Source organism: Oryzias melastigma, linkage group LG8 (genome assembly GCF_002922805.2).
Source record: "Oryzias melastigma strain HK-1 linkage group LG8, ASM292280v2, whole genome shotgun sequence".
Lineage (NCBI taxonomy): Eukaryota > Metazoa > Chordata > Actinopteri > Beloniformes > Adrianichthyidae > Oryzias > Oryzias melastigma.
The window spans coordinates 6,604,661-6,622,379 of NC_050519.1; the positions used below are offsets into that span (position 1 = coordinate 6,604,661).

The 17,719-nt window shown below is 37.7% G+C and overlaps 1 protein-coding gene across 1 annotated transcript; it reads right to left on the bottom strand.

Annotated features, from left to right (window-relative positions):
* Window positions 1-244: 244 nt before the first annotated feature.
* cavin1a (caveolae associated protein 1a) lies at window positions 245-17,165 on the bottom strand. Its single transcript, XM_024273046.2, has 3 exons — window positions 17,027-17,165; window positions 16,430-16,917; window positions 245-1,298 (listed from the first exon to the last, which is right to left on the bottom strand). The coding sequence occupies exons 2-3, from the start codon at window positions 16,913-16,915 to the stop codon at window positions 555-557; spliced, it is 1,230 nt and encodes a 409-aa protein (XP_024128814.1). The 5' UTR covers window positions 16,916-16,917; window positions 17,027-17,165; the 3' UTR covers window positions 245-554.
* Between the last annotated feature and the right edge of the window lie 554 nt (window positions 17,166-17,719).

A 17,719-nucleotide genomic window follows, 5' to 3' on the forward strand; every position in this document is an offset into this window, starting at 1 on the left:
AAAAAAAGAAGGTAATGAATGCAAATCCAAATTTCTTGTGCTCATTCTAGGTTTTGATCAGTAGAAAATGGCTCTTTTACTGTTAAAGATTGTCAACCCCTGGTTTTAACTAAGTTGGTTTGATACGTTTAAGAAGCTTAACCCTTTAACATTGGAGCTCCAGTGTTTATGTTCTTTAATTTACTATAACTTTTTAGTTGTTAACACGATCAACGTCATTCCAGTAGATTTTGAAGGAGAAAAGCGGCTCGTTGAGCCGCTTTTCTCCTTCAAAATCTACTGAAATGACATTGATCGAGTTGAAAAGCTAATTTTGTGTTTAAGCAGATCCATAAAAACTACAATTCTTTATACATTTTTCTTCTGTCCCCAAAAAATGTGGACAGAAATGACTCAACCCTTCTCCAAAAGCTAGATTCGTCTTTGCAGTTCACCATAAAAGTCTTCCTTCTTTGGAAAATTACCAGTAGAGAAGATGTCGAACTACAATCACATCTTTTTTCTGGTTTCTCAACTTCCTCAATTCTCTTCACGTTCTCGTTGAAGCGAAGCCTCTATTTGCTTTGGGCTTTCTTTAGATGTTCCGGCTCCACACTGACCAGCTGAGAGTCCTCAGTCACCTCCAAAAGAGTCTCGGGGTTGTCTATATCCACTAATTTCCCTTCCTCTATCTCCACACGGCCGTTCTCCTCTTCACCCAGCTGAGCTTCTCCTTCCGTCACTTCCACCATCTCTGTATTGGGCGCCACCTCTTCCTCCTCCCCTTCTCGGACCTTCTTCACGTGGAAGGTGAAAGGGGGGACTCGGTACACTGTTGTTTTGGAGCGAGCGTTGACTGTGTGATCAGGGGTCAGGGACTTCTTCACCTTCTCCTTGTAGGTTTTCATCTTCGCTCTGCGCTCCTGGTTGGGGGTCATGCGGGTCCCGAGCTTATCGATCTTCATCTCAAGGCTGTGCTTCGTCTTCTCCAGGTTGTCGCGGGTTCTCTGCCTCGTCTTCTCCAGGTTCTCGCGGGTTCTCTTCTTGGTCCTCTCCAGGTTTTCTTTCGTCTTTTGCTTGGTTTTCTCCATCTTCTCTTTCGAGAAGGCTTTCTTTATGTTCTCCACCTGCTGCTTGGTGGTGCGCTGGAGGCGCTTCGTGCGGGACTCTTCAACGATCTCCTCGATCTCCACCTCTTCATCTGAATTGACGCTGGCTTTAACCCCCTCTTGGTCCTCCTCAGGGATCTGCTCCAGGTTTTCCACCACTTCTCCCTCAGCCGTCTGAACCGTCTTCTGCTTTGACGTCTTAACTTGGTCCTAAGGGAGAAAATAAGGACAAAATATTAAGCTGAAGAAGAAAACTCAACATTTAAAAATGTTTTCAATGCTGGCATTGTCCAAATAACCTTCTTGGAAAATGTTTTCCAAGACACTTTTATACAACAAGAAAATACAATTATCTGCTTAGAAAAGTGTAAATAACATATTTTGTGATAAAGAAGAAGGAAAATAAGTTCTCAGCACCCTGCAGTCACATTATCTCAATGCTGCAGAGCTCAACTGGAGCTGATACAGAGTGCCACCTAGTGGCAGAAAGGATAAACAGTTAATAAAACCGTGACGGATCATTCAAATTCAAATTCATTTTATTTATAAAACACTTTTCATATAAAAAATACACCGCAAAGTGTTGTAGACAAAGAAATAAACAACACAATAAGAACACCTTCTTGATATACAAAAAAAAAAAAATTGGGGAAAAAAAACCCCTATATATACATATATGTATATTCATATATATATACATATACATATACATATACATACAGACTTATATATAAAAAATAAAATAAAATATGAGTAAATACAAAATAAAAAGAGACTTGAGAAGCAATCTGCAAGAACAGGAAGAAAAAAATATATACAAATCTATGCATAATTAAATAAAAATGTGTGAAAAATACATTTTATTAAACTAAAGTTAGAGATTCTGTGCAAATTGCAGAAAATATGCTTTAATCTAAACTTCTGATGTAAGGAGGCATGTTTTCTTACACAATTGTTTTAAGTTACACATTAATCTGCTAATTTCTCATTTATTTTGTTGCCCAAAATCAAAGAATTAAAATTATGAGGGTTTCTAGAGACACTATTTCCTTTTCAATAACACTCACACACAGAATATATTTTATACTGAGTATAAAGGCTTCAGATGGTGAACCGAAAAAACGATTTTCTCGTCTTTAGAGCGACCTTCAGCTCACCTTTGCTGTTAATACAACATTACCACATAAAAAATGGACACTGACATTTGAAAGTGGGCTTTTTTTGTTTTTGACAAGGCCAAATTCCTATTGGTGAATTACAAGAATACAGTACCAGAGTCTGCAGTTTGAGCTTATTCATTTACTTCTATTTGTGTGCAAATGCAGGTATGGAGGATTGAAAAGGAAGTTGAGATAAAATGAAATCAAACTTTGAAAAGATACAAAACCATACCGGCCTAATTTGATTTTTTACTTCAAGGACCAATTCTACACTATTGAACTTTTAGTTCTCAAAGGAAGCAAAAAAGAAAAAGTTAAAATAAAATTTAAAAAAATTGACCAAAAACTTTTTTTTAATTCAAATAGCAAAATACTGTTCTTTAATAATACTTCGATATTCAAAGATAATTAAAAATATCTCCTTTTCGTCCGACATCTGAAACAAGTTTGGCTGTCAGATTACATAGGTAGCACATTACCCTGAGCGGTTCAAATGCTGCCATCCCATAAACGTATATTGCCTCCATATCTAGTCCTGTGTATGGTGGACCTACCCGACCCTGCTGTGTATGGGTTTATTTTGAGCTGGCCATTCCCTGTCTCTGAATTCCTTTTTCCATATTCTGGCTCCCGGCCACGGCTCCGCTTGGATCTACAGACCCCCCCAGCCCGTCCCCTGCTATACAACAACAGATATAAACACAACTCCCCGTTGCCAGGGCAACCACCTCCTCAGCTGTCCCCGGCGTTTGCTGAAGTTTAGCCGGACGGACAGCTGACATCTCTATGACAATACATGATGCATCACGGTTAAATAAAAATAGACGCGACACCTGCTGTGCATTTAAGAAGTGACAAGAAACAAATAAAAATCAACTTTTTTGATGTTTAAAAAAGACACAAGTTGACCAGATGTAAAAACTTTAGTTGTTTTGCATATAAATCTATTTTTGGATTATGCAATGAATTAATTTCTGATTTTTAAACAATTTCTCACTGAATTTTTTTTGTTTTAAATTAAATTACATTTGGAGCAAATTTTGCATTACCGTATTTTCCGGAGTATAAGTCGCAGGAGCAAAAAATGTCCAATCAAGAAGAAGAAAACCATATATAAGTCGCACTTTTGGAAGAAAAGTGTGACTTTTGCAGAACAAATCCGCCAAGCGTAGCTAAAAAATAAATGAAATACAGGATATTTTTTTGTATAAGAAAAATATCAAAGTTTAAGGGTAAAAAAAAATCCGACTCTCAGCCATGTTTGTTTTGGACGACACTTCTTCTGCTACTTAAGGTAGCAAATACTTACAGATGCAGCGCCCTCTAGTGTTTGTTAGAGGAAACAACCGCTAAATTACAACTAGTGTTTACTGGCAAAATATATATATACATATATGAGCCTATTTATGTCAAAAAAAAAAAAAAAAAAACATAAATAAGTCGGTCCTGAGTATAAATCACACCTCTGGCTAAACTGAAAAAAAAAATGCGACTTATACTCAGGAAAATACGGTAATTGGCATCAAACTAAACATTAAAGATGTAAGAAGTATGCGATTTTATCTGCTTTTTTTTCTTTTTCTTATAAAATACAATTTTTTCTCAATATTTCTTTAATATGTTTCAACAAAATCCAATATACTTAAAGTACTTTGTGCTCAACAGATTTGAAGTCTGTCAAAGACAAAAAAAACAACAGGACAAATACATGAACTGGTTTGTAAAAGTCCTCATTGTTGCTGCACAGAACTCTTTATTCAAAGGCCTCATAGAGCAAATGTATTTATAGATTTATTGGCGGATTATTTTATCAATGGCTAATTCTGCTCGGCAGAAGATTAAGAGTTATGCAGCCGTAGTTGCGGTAAACAGGCTTAGCAGACTAATTTTGGGGGCTGTGCGTCGCTGCCAACAATGATCGACTTACTAACATATTTCATTTATGTCACAGACTGAACCTTATTTTTTAGTGACTCATGTGTGCCTGGAAACACTTCACGTCTGGAACATTTATAAGGGGGAGTGCATTTTTTAAAAAACTGCAACACCGTTGTAAAAACAATACTATATTCTTCAGTATTTTAAGTTTTCAAATATGGTAATAAACTATGCAATATACTGTGACTTACACTGAAATTTCTGACAATATAATGACCGATCTACTGTGTATAAGTGTATATATTATAATATATTTATCTATATCATATAATATATCTTTACATAATATTCCCAGACAAATATGTAGGTAAAACTATGATTCAAACAGGCTTTTCCCCTTTTTTGGTGAAGTAGATTACAGGTAAGTTATGTAAATAATCACTTATGTGGTTCATTTATATTTATAATAAAAGATGTAGGCTGAGAAATCTGAATTGGATTTGCTGCCAAATAAACAAAAACAATTAAGAAAGCAACTAAGAAGTTTCTTTGTAACCAATGGATTTTAAATAAATGCGAATCTATACAAAGAAATAGGTCTTCTGTCCATATATTGGAACATATCTTAAAATATTTGCTGATTATAATATATTTCTTAATGTACACGATATATTAAGTATTTACATTATATAATGCTATATATATATTGTATACATATATATACATATGTATACTATATATATATATATATATATATATATATATATATATATATATATATATATATATATATATATATATATATATCGGGAAAATGAGAATGAGAAAACAAAAAGTTTTAGTATGTGAATATACAAACTTTCACAAAAGAAAACCCTACAAAAAGGGTTTTTGTAACCAGATAAAGTTAAAAAATTCATATGAAAGAGTTTTGAAAGATTTTGGACTTACAAACATTTATCATCCATTAAAAAAATTCAAGTCTCACTTGGATTTTCTTTCATTTGTACCTCAGTTAAAGTCCCACACTTGCGCTGATGGTGTTACCTTATTTATATTTGCCTAAAACTCGCCAGAACTCATGTTAATGTGTACAAAAAATGTGGATATTTGTTGCTTTTTTTTGTTTTTTTGCAATCTAGACACATTTTTGGGAGGTTTGTGAATTATTCTTCGCTCTACACATAAAAAATGCTTCTTTAACTATAGTAGCAAAGCTAATTTTTGCATTTTGAAAAACATTTTAAGTGTGCTATAAAGATATAATTGTGTTTTTTTAGGGACTGTGAACACGCTGGGAACATTTTCCTGTTTACCATCTATGGAAATTGTGATAATATCATCAAACCTTGTTTGGGTTCTGCCCTGATTGCAAAACACAAGCGGGAGAGCTCAGAGATGAATATGTTTAGGCTCATTAGCGGCCCTGTTATCTGTTCCTCCATCCTCACTTACCAGCAGTGGAAAAGTTAGCCGGCGGCATGTATTTATTTACAGACACATGTCAGGATAATGGTGACACAAGGCGCTCTGTGCAGGGACAGAATATTTTCTTTATTAATGCTTCTTTCCTACAAAGGCAGCATGAATGCGACTAATGGAAATGGTGTCTAAAAATAAAACAAGCTCTCCTGTTGGAGCTTTAATTATGAAATATTTATATGCAAAGCCACCGTTCAATGCAAATGCTGTAGACATTTGCAGCAAAGTGCTCCAATAAAATCAAAGTTTTTTTAATCATGTTTATTTGGCATAAACAACAAAGAAAATCTTCATCTTCATAACCCCTACATTATAACGTCTTATCTTCTGCAATCTTTGCTCTTCTATTCCCACTGATAATTGTTGTGTTTCAATCAATCTGACGCTGCAAGGATTTAAAAATTAAATCAAGATTTGTAATTGCTCCCGAATCCTCCCACACGTATGCAAATATGCGTGCAGATAAACAGAGCCGCACTATTCCTTTTGAGGCAGCGTGATGATCGCTCTCTCCGGTGAGTCACCGGAGCAGCTGTCTGATCCCGTCCAGGCCTTGCAGCTGTGCACTTCGCCTTCACAATGAGCGAAACCCCTGACCCGTGCACCGCTCCACGGGAGAAGGCGGCGTGAGAGATTGACGGGAGGCAGAGTCGGAGGTTTGAGCTCCGTCGGGACGCTTTGATCTCCAACGAGTTCCTGAGGGCTAAAATAAGTTTGCTGGCCAATAATGTCTCCCACACTTGTCTAAATAAAGCTGGAACAATTCACAGAGGACTCGCCACCGCCTACTACCTTGAGCATTTTGGGGGTGAGTCATATGACAGGGGGCAAATGCAAACTCTGCTCTCCAAAAAAATACTCCCCTGACTATATTTAGTGTGGTGTTTGCAGTGGAAACCTGCTCTGTTAATGTACACATTCATTCAAAGACAGGGCTCCTACTCACCTCATCATTAACCTGGCCATGTTGGGCCTCAGGTTACGAGGTTTGAAACGTTTGAGCGCAGTTTCTGTTCCCCCACATCCATGAAAACCAAAACTTTCCACATTTCATCATGAGAGTGTGTTTTCCAGCTTTCTGTGACTTTAATAAATCATGTTAGCTGGAAAAGAATCCTGACCTGAAAGAAAACCAAATCAAAAACTAAACCAATTTCAGATACAATTCTGTCCAAATGTCTATTTGAAAGCTCACATATTTTGATTTGTTCTTTGTTAGAAAAGAAATGAATAAAGTTTGTCCTATTGGACGGAATGCTCCTTACCACCGATTCTATTTATAGTTTGATCATCCAAAATATCCATCTATCTAATGCCAAGGGTTGCTTAAACCCGCAGTGTCCTGGCACGATCTCCATAACAGCCAATAATTCACATACCAGCATGAAGAACAGCGAGCTGTCACGGCTGCAGTGAAATTTACTACCGGCTGATGATTTGTACAGGTGGAAACTCGACTGTCGCACGCAGCTTGTTACACCGCAGTTTATTTATGCAAAGCGTGAACGCTCCCCAACGATCTCCCAACGCTTCTTATATGTTTACATCAACAGTTTTCCCCTAATGGACCAGTGGAGACGCGTGGGTTATATGAGACAGGATGACAGCTCCAACTGTTCAAAATGATGACAGTTGCTGAATCCTGTTAACTGCTCTGGGATGGAGATGTGAGGATGAGGATGGGCGACTCAGAAACACGACTTTTGGACTATAAAACAGTTAGGGAAATAAATATGAGAAACTCCTCTCAAAGACTCACTCCAATCATCTTTTGATCTGTTGTAAAAGTGTTCCCAGTGGCCTTTTACCTTAGTCTTGTGCTCGGGTCAGCACTGACCCGTTTCAGCTTTAATTGAATAATTAATTAATTCCATGAAAGGCTTTTGACTTTGTCAGGAATCTTGATTTTTAAATAAAAGCCCCTTTTTTTTCATAATTTACTTCTATAAGTATTCATTGTTTATGGGGTTATGTCTGTGGTTGTGTCCGAATTCCCCCCCCTGACTACTAAAGGACTATATAGTGCGGGACTATCTAGTGCCCTGGATTTTAAAGGTAATTCAGACACCATGCTCACTTTTCTTTCATTTTTCTAAACACGGGATATGACGTCAACGATTTCATGAAGTGAAAATCGAATAAATACGAACATTTCACGATGTTTATTTATGTCTTCACTGTGTTCTGATAGTGAAAATATAGAGGATTTATTCAAATATTACATTTAAACACGTTTTTTGTTCGAAATTGTTTGACCGCAATGCATTGCGGTCTATATTCGCTAATCTAGTGAGCATTGCTGCACGCTAGTTTTTCGCCAAGACTTCTGGGAAATTTCGAGTGCACTCGATTTTGGAATAAGTAGATTTCGACAGCACTAGAAAATGGCGAACGCACTATATAATGGACTATTTTATAGTTATTATGGGGGGAAATTCGGACACAATGTGTGTTAAAGGAGGGAGGGGGGTGGGTAAAGGGTGGATTGGGTTTCTCTCTTTTTATTAATTGATTTATTTTTTTGCTTGTTTCTGTTTTTAATGGTAAAGCTGCTGGCAAAGATGGCGGCTGAGAATCATTAGCTGGAACAAAGTCCAGGACTGGAACATCAACACGCCCTACCCCCACCACACTTTTAGTTTTGTTTTTGGTCGAAAAAGACTAATTTAACCGGCGACTCGAACAATTACATTTTTTGCGTTTTAAGCTTTGAAATATTAACACCTGAGGTGTTTTTGTCAAAGCCTACAAAGCAATTTGACATACCGTAACTCCTTACAGGATCTATTTGAATTAGCTAATCTGGAGGGAAAAGCGGTTTAGCGCTGGTAGGCAACACTTTAAAGCGGCTTTTCAGCGATATGCAACACATTACTAATATATTATTATATATCGGTGCAAAGCTGCTTTTCTCTGTGACAGAATAGGCTGATTCCCGTTGATTGCGTTGAAGCTAACTGCGGTCAAACGCAAAAACACGAGTCTCGAGCTAAAGCTCCACTGTAGAAGCCTTAACAGCTTTACAAATCTGAATATTTTTGTTGATATCTTTTAATAAAGTGTTTACCCTCTTTTGACACATTTTAAGATAATCCTGAAAACTATAAAAAGTTTATATATATATATATATATATATATATATATATATATATATATATATATATATATATATATATATATGGAAATCTTGTGAAATTTCTGTTTCCGGCTAATGATTTTTAGCCGCCATCTTGTCTGCCACCAGGTCCCCCTCTTGACAAAAAATGTCAAGCAATATTGCTCATCCGTGCAGTTTTGAGTCAGATGTCAGCTCAGACGAGGACAACGAAGACGTCCAACCCAGCGTATGTTCTATGTCACAAATACACTAGTTTTCTACCGATTCACAACGACTTAAACAAAGAAATAACCAAAAATGAAGTTAATTTTCTTTATATGTCCTCCGCGAGAAAAATGCTACAAGAACATGTAAAAAACACAAATTTTTATCAGTTGTCTTTAAAGCAGCAGCGAAAAGTCCCTTTATTCCTTCAGAATCTGTTGGAATTACATTGACCGCGTTAAGGGTTTAAAAGTTATGATAAATCAAAGAACATAAACATTTGAGCTCTGGTGTTAAAGGGTTAATTTATGTCCTAAAACTCATTGCTCCATTTAGAGAAATGTAGAAATAACTACATTCTGTTAAAACCCTTGTGTTGATTTTGCTTTTTCCTTCTTAATATACTTTACTGAAACTACAAATAAAGAGGCTTAGAAAAATCAGTTATCGTAAACTCAGTTATCGTAAACTACTGCCTTTCCCCTACCCTTTCATTTGTAGGAAACAGTTTTTTTTAAGGGTCAACCCTCCAGGCGGAGGGATACAGCGCCCTACGTCGTGAGGGAGTTCCACGTCGCACTGTGTCACGGAAGAGAAGTGCTTTTCTACAAGTGTATGCATTCTGAAGCACAGAGGTTTTCATTTAAATCTAAGTAATGACTAACGCTAGCTGACCGGCACCTATTGGTGATGTCATCGAGTGGAAGTGACACAGTTTTTTTTGTAACTCTCCATTTGGAGGGCTAAATGTACGGGTAGTTTTTTCCAAGATAATGGGATACATTTAGAGCTTATTATCTCAAGAAAATTTGATTTTCATAAGAGATCAGTGAATGTTGCCAATCAAAATGCTTGATTCGAAAGTTGTTTTTGAACAAAAAGCTATAGACTAACGTCGATCAGTTAGTGGCGATCCTGCTGTTTCGCCGATGAACTGCATTTTTTTCTATTGATTCAAAGAAAATAACCTTAAAATAAAAAATGTCAGCAGACGTGGACTTTCTTCCACACTTTTCATGTAACAGCTGTGTTCACTCTGTGCTGTTTCCTCACACTTTGGTACAATTGATGGCCAAAAAAAAAAAAGTTAAATGGCTCACAGTGACAGAGAAGGAAGGAAAAAGGTGAGAAAATGTCTGTCGTTGATGCTTCTTAATGGAGGGTCCTATTTTTGCATGTAAAACTCTTTAAAGTACTGTGAAGTTAAACATCGGTCCAAGCTTTTAGCGTTTTGTGGCCAGATCCCCCATTGAGTCAATGGAATCTCTGTGTTGGCTTTTAAAGAAAAAAAGTCTGACAGAGGGGGACTTGTTGGCTGTTTGTCCAACTCTGAGTGGTGTTGGAGGATGGAGAAAAGTTGTGCTCAACTCACATATTTTTCCGAGTGTTCATCCAAACTATGACTCAAGTAAAAGTACAAAAATTGGGGAAAAAGTACTCGGTGTTAGCTCTAACATCTACAAAAATGTAAAAATGAGCACATTCTCTTTATTTTGAATCATTTGGGGATAAATAAATGTTACATTGTTTAAATTATTTTACTGAATTTTACAGATGTGATGAATTAACATTAAAAAAGGGGATTTACCCTGGAGGGGCAGAGTGAAAAAAAAATCATTTTTCGAGTAACTCAGTACTACTCACCTACAATAGTTTGTAATGTTAGCTGAGTCTAAGTAATCTGTAACTGAGAAGTCCCAGACTGAGTTAAACATAACTTTGACTCCTCCTGCAGCCAAACAAACTCAGGTTCCAGACACACAGCAATACCGACGCGCATCTACACTCACACTGCAGGAACTATTACAACACAAAATTGCATAAAGTGCTTTATGAAACAGTTGGTTGAGCCACTTTTTGAGACTAATATCCCTGAGATGTTCAGTTAAAATGTCAACGTTTACATGTGCAAACATGTGTCTTTTAGTTCTTGTCTATGAATGAGTACCTTTGGGTAATTTTACATTCAAATGTTAGTATTTAAAAAACACTTTTCTATATTTGGTCAAGTTCTAGACGTCATTGGATCGCATCTGCTCCACCTGCCAAAGGCTTTCTGTACCTACTGTGGCTTACAGTGCTTACCTATCAGATATGAACACAGAGTCCCATTTTTAGAGCAAGTCTGCTATTGTTTATTTGTCAGACTTTGTCCTCTGCAACAGCTTTGGTTTGGGCTGATAAGATAAAGACTGAGCAAGAAGTTCAATCCACCTTCATAAAAAGTCATCTTTGTTCCTCTGCTATCAAGGAGGTTATAGAAATGTGGCGATATGACCTAAAAATAAAATCTATATTACAATCCATCCATTTTCTTAACCCACTTTATCAATTTTGGGCTGCCAGAGCGTAACCTCGCTACCGTTGGTCGAGGGCCTGATCGCCAATCTGTCGCAGGACCACAAAATCACACACACAGTCACACCAAGGAACAATTTAGAGTGCTCAATCAACCTGTGAAACATGTTCTTGGACTGTGGGAGAAAGCCAGAGTGGCCGGAGAGAACCCACACATGCACAGGGGGAACATGCACAGAGAAAGGTCCTAGCTGGGACTTGAACTAGGACCTTCTTGTGAGAGTGCTAACCACTGCACCAACGCGATTTTAAAGGGACCCTACCATGAAAATTCTACTTTTTGAGGTTTTAAGTGCATTATACTATTCATTCCTCTCTATAAAAAAAACCCCAAAACGGTATTTTGATCCGTTCATGAATTTAAAAAATAATCCTCTAAAAACCTTCACTATCTGCAGCAGCCCCTCCCATACCCACGAAAACGAGCGGTTGGAAACGTGCTGACTTCAGCACAATGTCAACTGCCTCCAGGAAAAAAATCTGTGCTGCAAGCTCCGCCCCCAGACTACAACGAACACACACCCACTTTCTTCGTGGAGCTGTGGTGCCAAGGTAGTTACCCCCTGCCAGAGTGCGATAGCTACCTTGGCACCACAGCTGTACCAGGAACCGCAACAACTGAACCAAAACGGCCACCGTACCCAATAGTCACGTGATGTAAACACGGTAGAAATGAGGCGGTCATGAGCCTTTGACAAATCACTGATTTTCATGTTATCCAAAAGGAAATAGTGACACGGAAACTCATTAAAATGTGGTTGAAGGCATTCATGCTCAATAAAACAACTTTTAACGTGATCCACATTGGTTCTTACGACAATCTACACATATTAGCGTGTGTAGCTGTAGCTATAGCGTCCCCAGTAACCGTGGTATCAAAGCAACAGTAATAAGTGTTGAGCTTTTTCCTCCCGCAGCGCATCAATCTATCATCCATCTTCCGTTCTGACACGCCCCTTATAGCTGCTGGCCAATAACTGAAGAGATCTTTAGTCACGTGGTTTTATTTGTAAAGTTTGGTCACGCTGAGGAGGCTTGTGGAGCCAGGGTCAAGGATGACCTCGTGAAGTGGGCGGGGCCGACAAGGAGCAGAAGGTGGTGCATCAGAGATCAAGTTGTTTTACTTCTGGGTATTAAAACGATCCACAAAAATTAATCGTATTTTATAAATAATTTATTTTTTTGGTGTTCCGAAGATAATAAAAGGCAAACACAGGTGGGGTCTACAGAGAAACAAAATTACTAAATTAAAATGAATGTATTGATCGGAAATAAAGTCATTTCAGTGACGTTCCCTCCTTAAAAAAAATAGATAAAACTGATTGACAGTCGAGCAGACAGGCGAGTGGGGAGGGTGTGAGACCTGCGGCTGACTGACTCACAAGTTATTTACCGCCTGCACCACCCTCCTGTGCCGCACGAAGAGGGAAAACCCTGAGCTGAAGAAGCACAGTCGGTGGGTAATGAGGCTTCACACACTAACAGATGAACGGCTAATTTCAGCGTAGAAAGGTCGGTTGTTTCTCCACCACGGTTCTACCTGAACAAAGGAGAGTGTCGAGTCCTGAAACCCGAGTCTCACCAACACTGACATTGTAGGCGGCAGCCAGTCAAGAACAGAAATGGGGCCACACTGGTAATCTAACTCCATAGATGTATGCCTTCACCTCCACCCCAAAAATTCCAGCTCAGGTTCTAAAACTGCTCCCGCTTTTCACAAATTAGCGCAAACAGATCAGATTTGAGCTGCAGCCATTGTTTATCAGCTCTGCTGTCGATATCTGACGAGCTCTGCGTGTTAATCAGATAAACAGGACGACCAGGCTGCAGAAAATAGACTGCAGGATCCAAAAACAGAAACTCCTAAAAGTGAGGCAGAGATTAGCAAGGAACTGACATAGCAGGAAACAAAAAGTTAAGACTTGCAAAAGTTTTTAATTAGATTTCTGTAAAAAAAAAAATAAAAAAAATAATGCATGAAACGGTGTGCTGGAGTCCTGCTAACACCAAGCGACACCTGCTTTACACAGTAATTTATTGAGGTCTGGTCTCTATGATTGGATTTCTGCTGAATGCCAGCAGTGTAACCCACTCCCACTGTGCACATCCCAGAAGGGTGATGTGAAAAATGTGTGCCGGCTAATATAGACCCTCGAGCTGAGCTGGACTCACGCGAGGCTCCTCAACCAGACACTCCCATTTTTTTGTGTTTTTAGAACACCTAACATTTCCTTTTTTTATTTATGTTTTAATGCATGTTTTGGAGCTATTTTTGACTATAAATTTCAAATTAAGTTTTTGTAATTTTTAAACTCACATGATAATATTTTGGGGGATTTGGGGCCAATTTTAAGGATTAGAAATAAAAAATGTGCAGCTTTGTGCTCCACAACTCTCAAACGTAATGATGATTATTATATTTTCTTTACATGGCAACAGCCTGATAGGCATCGGTAATCATAGCACTCTCTTGGTTCTATCTCAAGAACCCCACATGCCAGTCTTTATAGGCCTTATATCTGAATTTGCACTCTCGAGTCTTTATATAGTTTCATTGGGTAATTTGGAAGGTCTGGTGAGGAGGAAAGGTCACCGTCAGACGTGAGTTTTCCGTGTTTTTTCCTACAGAGAGACGCCTCTCTGTGATGTAGCTGTGAAAAACTGGAGGGAACGATTTGTCAACACGTCATTTAAGCTTGAGGAAAGACTGATTCAGAGACCAATGCGTTTTCAATAAACAAGGATGGGCTGACACGGCAGCGTAACTTGACCTCGCTCTAAGCTAAAAGGTTGTTCCGACATTCTTTTGAGTGAATTTCACACTTCCTGGCAAACTTCCTTTAAGATGTGGGGAATGCAGCACACCCCATTCCGGACGGACGTGGGCGGTGAGTGTCGCCGTGCAAACAGACTTTCTGTTAGAGCTGCCACAAACGATTATTTTAATAGTTGATTAATCACCGATTATTTTTTCCGATTAGTCGACATATTGGGTCATGTGCAAAGTGGATGTAAAGCACACATCTTAACCATCATTAGCTTTAAGCTAACCAAAAATGAAGACAATGAAGATAATAGTTTATTATTTTTTTAATGAATCATGCAGCCTCTGTCCTTCATCCTGTGATTAAAAGAAGATTAAACTAGAAAAGTTGCATTACCTGCGATAATGTTAGTTGTTTTTGCTTAATGTAGTCGCTGAAGATGCTGAAGCTTTTTGCTGAAAATGGCGATGCAGCAGTATTTAATTGCTGAAGGGATTTGCTGAAAAGGCAAAAGCTATTTGCAAAATTTTAAATTTACTAAAAGACTGGAAATGTAGTTGAAGAACTATGAAATAGCGCAGAACTTGACCTAAATTTCTTAAAATTTTATAAAACAATAGCTTAAAAATCCCTAATGTATGTCAATTTTGCAAAAACATTTAGTGTGTTGCTTCAAAATTAGCCAAAATTCAAATTAGCCTAAATTTCCTCAGTAAACAAAATTAGTTAAAAATGTTAGCATGTTGTTGATAGGAGCTTAACTCTAAATTAGCCAATAAAAACCTCAGTAGAGGAAAAATTAGCCAAAAACGTTAGCATGTTCTTAGAATAGAAGCTAAACTCTAAATTAGCCAATAAAAACCTCAGTAGAGGAAAATTTTGCCAAAAACGTTTGCATGTTGCTAAAATATTAGCTAAACTCCAAATTTATATAAAAACCTCTGTAGATGACAAATTAGCCAAAAAGTGAACGCATAGCCTAAATACTAGCTAAACTCTAAGATAGTCTAAAATTCCTCAGTAAACTAAATTAGTCAAAAACGTTAGCATGTTGTTAAAATAGAAATTGAACTCTAAATTAGCCAGTAAAAACCTCAGTAGAGGAAAATTAGCCAAAAACGTTAGCATGTTGCTAAAATATTAGCTAAACTGCAAATTAGCATAAAAAACTAAGCAGATGCCAAATTAGCCAAAAAGCTAACGCATTGCCTAAATACTAGCTAAACTCTAAGATAGCCTAAAATTCCTCAGTAAACTTGTCAAAAACGTTAGCATGTTGTTAAAATAGAAGCTAAACTCTAAATTAGTCTATAAAAACCTCAGTAGTGGAAACAGTAGCCAAAAACGTCAGCATGATGCTGAAATATTGGCTAAACTGCAAATTAGCATAAAAACCTTAGAAGATGCCATATTAGCTAAAAAGCAAAGGCATTGGATATACTAGCTAAACTCTAAGATAGTCTAAAATTCCTCAGTAAACTAAATTAGTCAAAAATGTTAGCATGTTGTTAAAATAGAAATTGAACTCTAAATTAGCCAGTAAAAACCTCAGTAGAGGAAAAATTAGCCAAAAACGTTAGCATGTTGCTAAAATATTAGCTAAACTGCAAATTAGCATAAAAACCTCAGTAGATGTCAAACTAGCCAAAAAGCTAACGCATTGCCTAAATACTAGCTAACCTCTTAGATAGCCTAAAATTCCTCAGTAAACAAAATTAGTTAAAAACGTAAGCATGTTAATAAAATAGAAGCTAAACTCTAAATTAACCAATAAAAACCTCAGTAGAGGAAAAAATAGCCAAAAACGTTAGCATGTTGCTAAAATATTAGCTAAACTGCAAATTAGCATAAAAAACTTATTAGATGCCAAATTAGCTAAAAAGCAAACACTGCCAATATGATAGCTAAACTCTAAGACAGACAAAAATTCCTCCTTACAATAAATTATTCAAAAACATTTGCTTGTTGTTAATGAAAGCTAAACTCTAAATTAGCCAAAAAAACTATAAAGTTTACAAATACCAAAAATACAGGCAGTAATGTCCTGAACAAGCTGAAAGTTTTGATATTAAGATTGCTGAAATAACTAAAAGTGTGATTGAGTTTTTATTTGCTAAAAAAGGTACGTAAAGGAGCAGGAGGATCATTCCCTATAGTACGAATGATAACTACCGGTAAACATCCATTATAGAAATAAGTGCATATTTGGAGCTGAACGCTCATAGCTTTGTTCAACTTTACTATAATTCCGTACAATATAAAATAACGACTAATCGACTATTAAATTAGTCGTTGACTATTTCAATAGTCGATTAATCATCAATTAATCGTGGCAGCCCTTCTATCTGTCGGGTCCAAATCAATCCAAAAAGTCACCTGGTAGATCAGGACTTTGAAGTGGCGCCTCTTCAGCAGCTCGTTCTCGTTGTTCTCCAGCTTCTTGATCTGGCCCGCCTGCTTCTCCAGGTTGCTGCGCACCGTCTTGATGTTGACGCTGACCTTGCGCACCTTGTCCAGCATTTTGTTGACCGTGTTGGCTGTGTCGACGTGGTTCTTGGACAGCTTGGTCAGCTCCCCTTGGATCGTGGACACAGACTTCTCCATGGCCTCCTGTCGCGCCTCCAGTCCGTTCTGAGTCTGCTGGATGTTGTCCACCACCCCAATTATTTTGTCCAGCAGAGCCAGAACCATGACGCCGTTCCTCTGAGCTTCACTGGTGCCTCCGGAGCCCGCGGCCAGCACCAGGTCTGCGTCTTCGGAAACATCGTCTAAGCCGGATTCGCCTACCAGAGCCACCTCTTCGTCATCGTAGGGCACTTGTGCGTGGACAGCTTGATCTGTTTTCATACCTCTATCTGCCATAACTGCCAAAACACAAACTCCAATCAAACAACAAACACTTCCAATCAATTCTGCACTACAAAACTACGTTCTGTCTATCAACTTTCTCAATCTACGTGTGAGTGTTTTTACCAGCGGTCTCCTCTGTCTCTGTCTGCCTCTGCTCTGGGATGCCAGCCAGCCAAGGGGAGTTGAGCCTCTCACAGCTGAAGCATGCGTACCCTGACTCAAATGCCTCTGCTCCCAGGCAAAGTACCCACCCAGAGTGTTGCCCTCACACAGCCGGCCTCCACCCACCACCTCCATCGATGCTGCTGCTCCACCCCATTCTGTCCCCCACCTCGTGAAAATAAATGGAACAGATCATAATAATCCTTAAAACGTTGTTTTTTTTTAGAATAAATTCCAAATATTTTTCATTTTTCTGTTGTTCGTCTAAGCCTCAGATTGATGGATTGATCTACAAAAAAAGCAAACTTTGAAGACTAAAATAAAAAAATAAGAAATATTTTATATTGCCGAAAACAATACATTTGAGGGGTTAAAAATAATAATTAAATCAAATTTTGTTCTGCATCTTTCTGAGGAAAAGTATTAAAAATGGAATATAAAACAGAAATAATGTTAGAATGTTTTGAATAACTTATTAGAAGATTAAAAAATGTAAATTGAGAGTTGATTGATCACAGCCAAATTTTAAGTTAATGTTGAAATGTTGTTCATATTTTGACCACTAGAGGGCGCAAAACATTGTAGCATGGTACCAAACTATACAAATTCTGTCAACATAGATGCAAAATTGGTAAAAGTTTATGTTCAATTGTG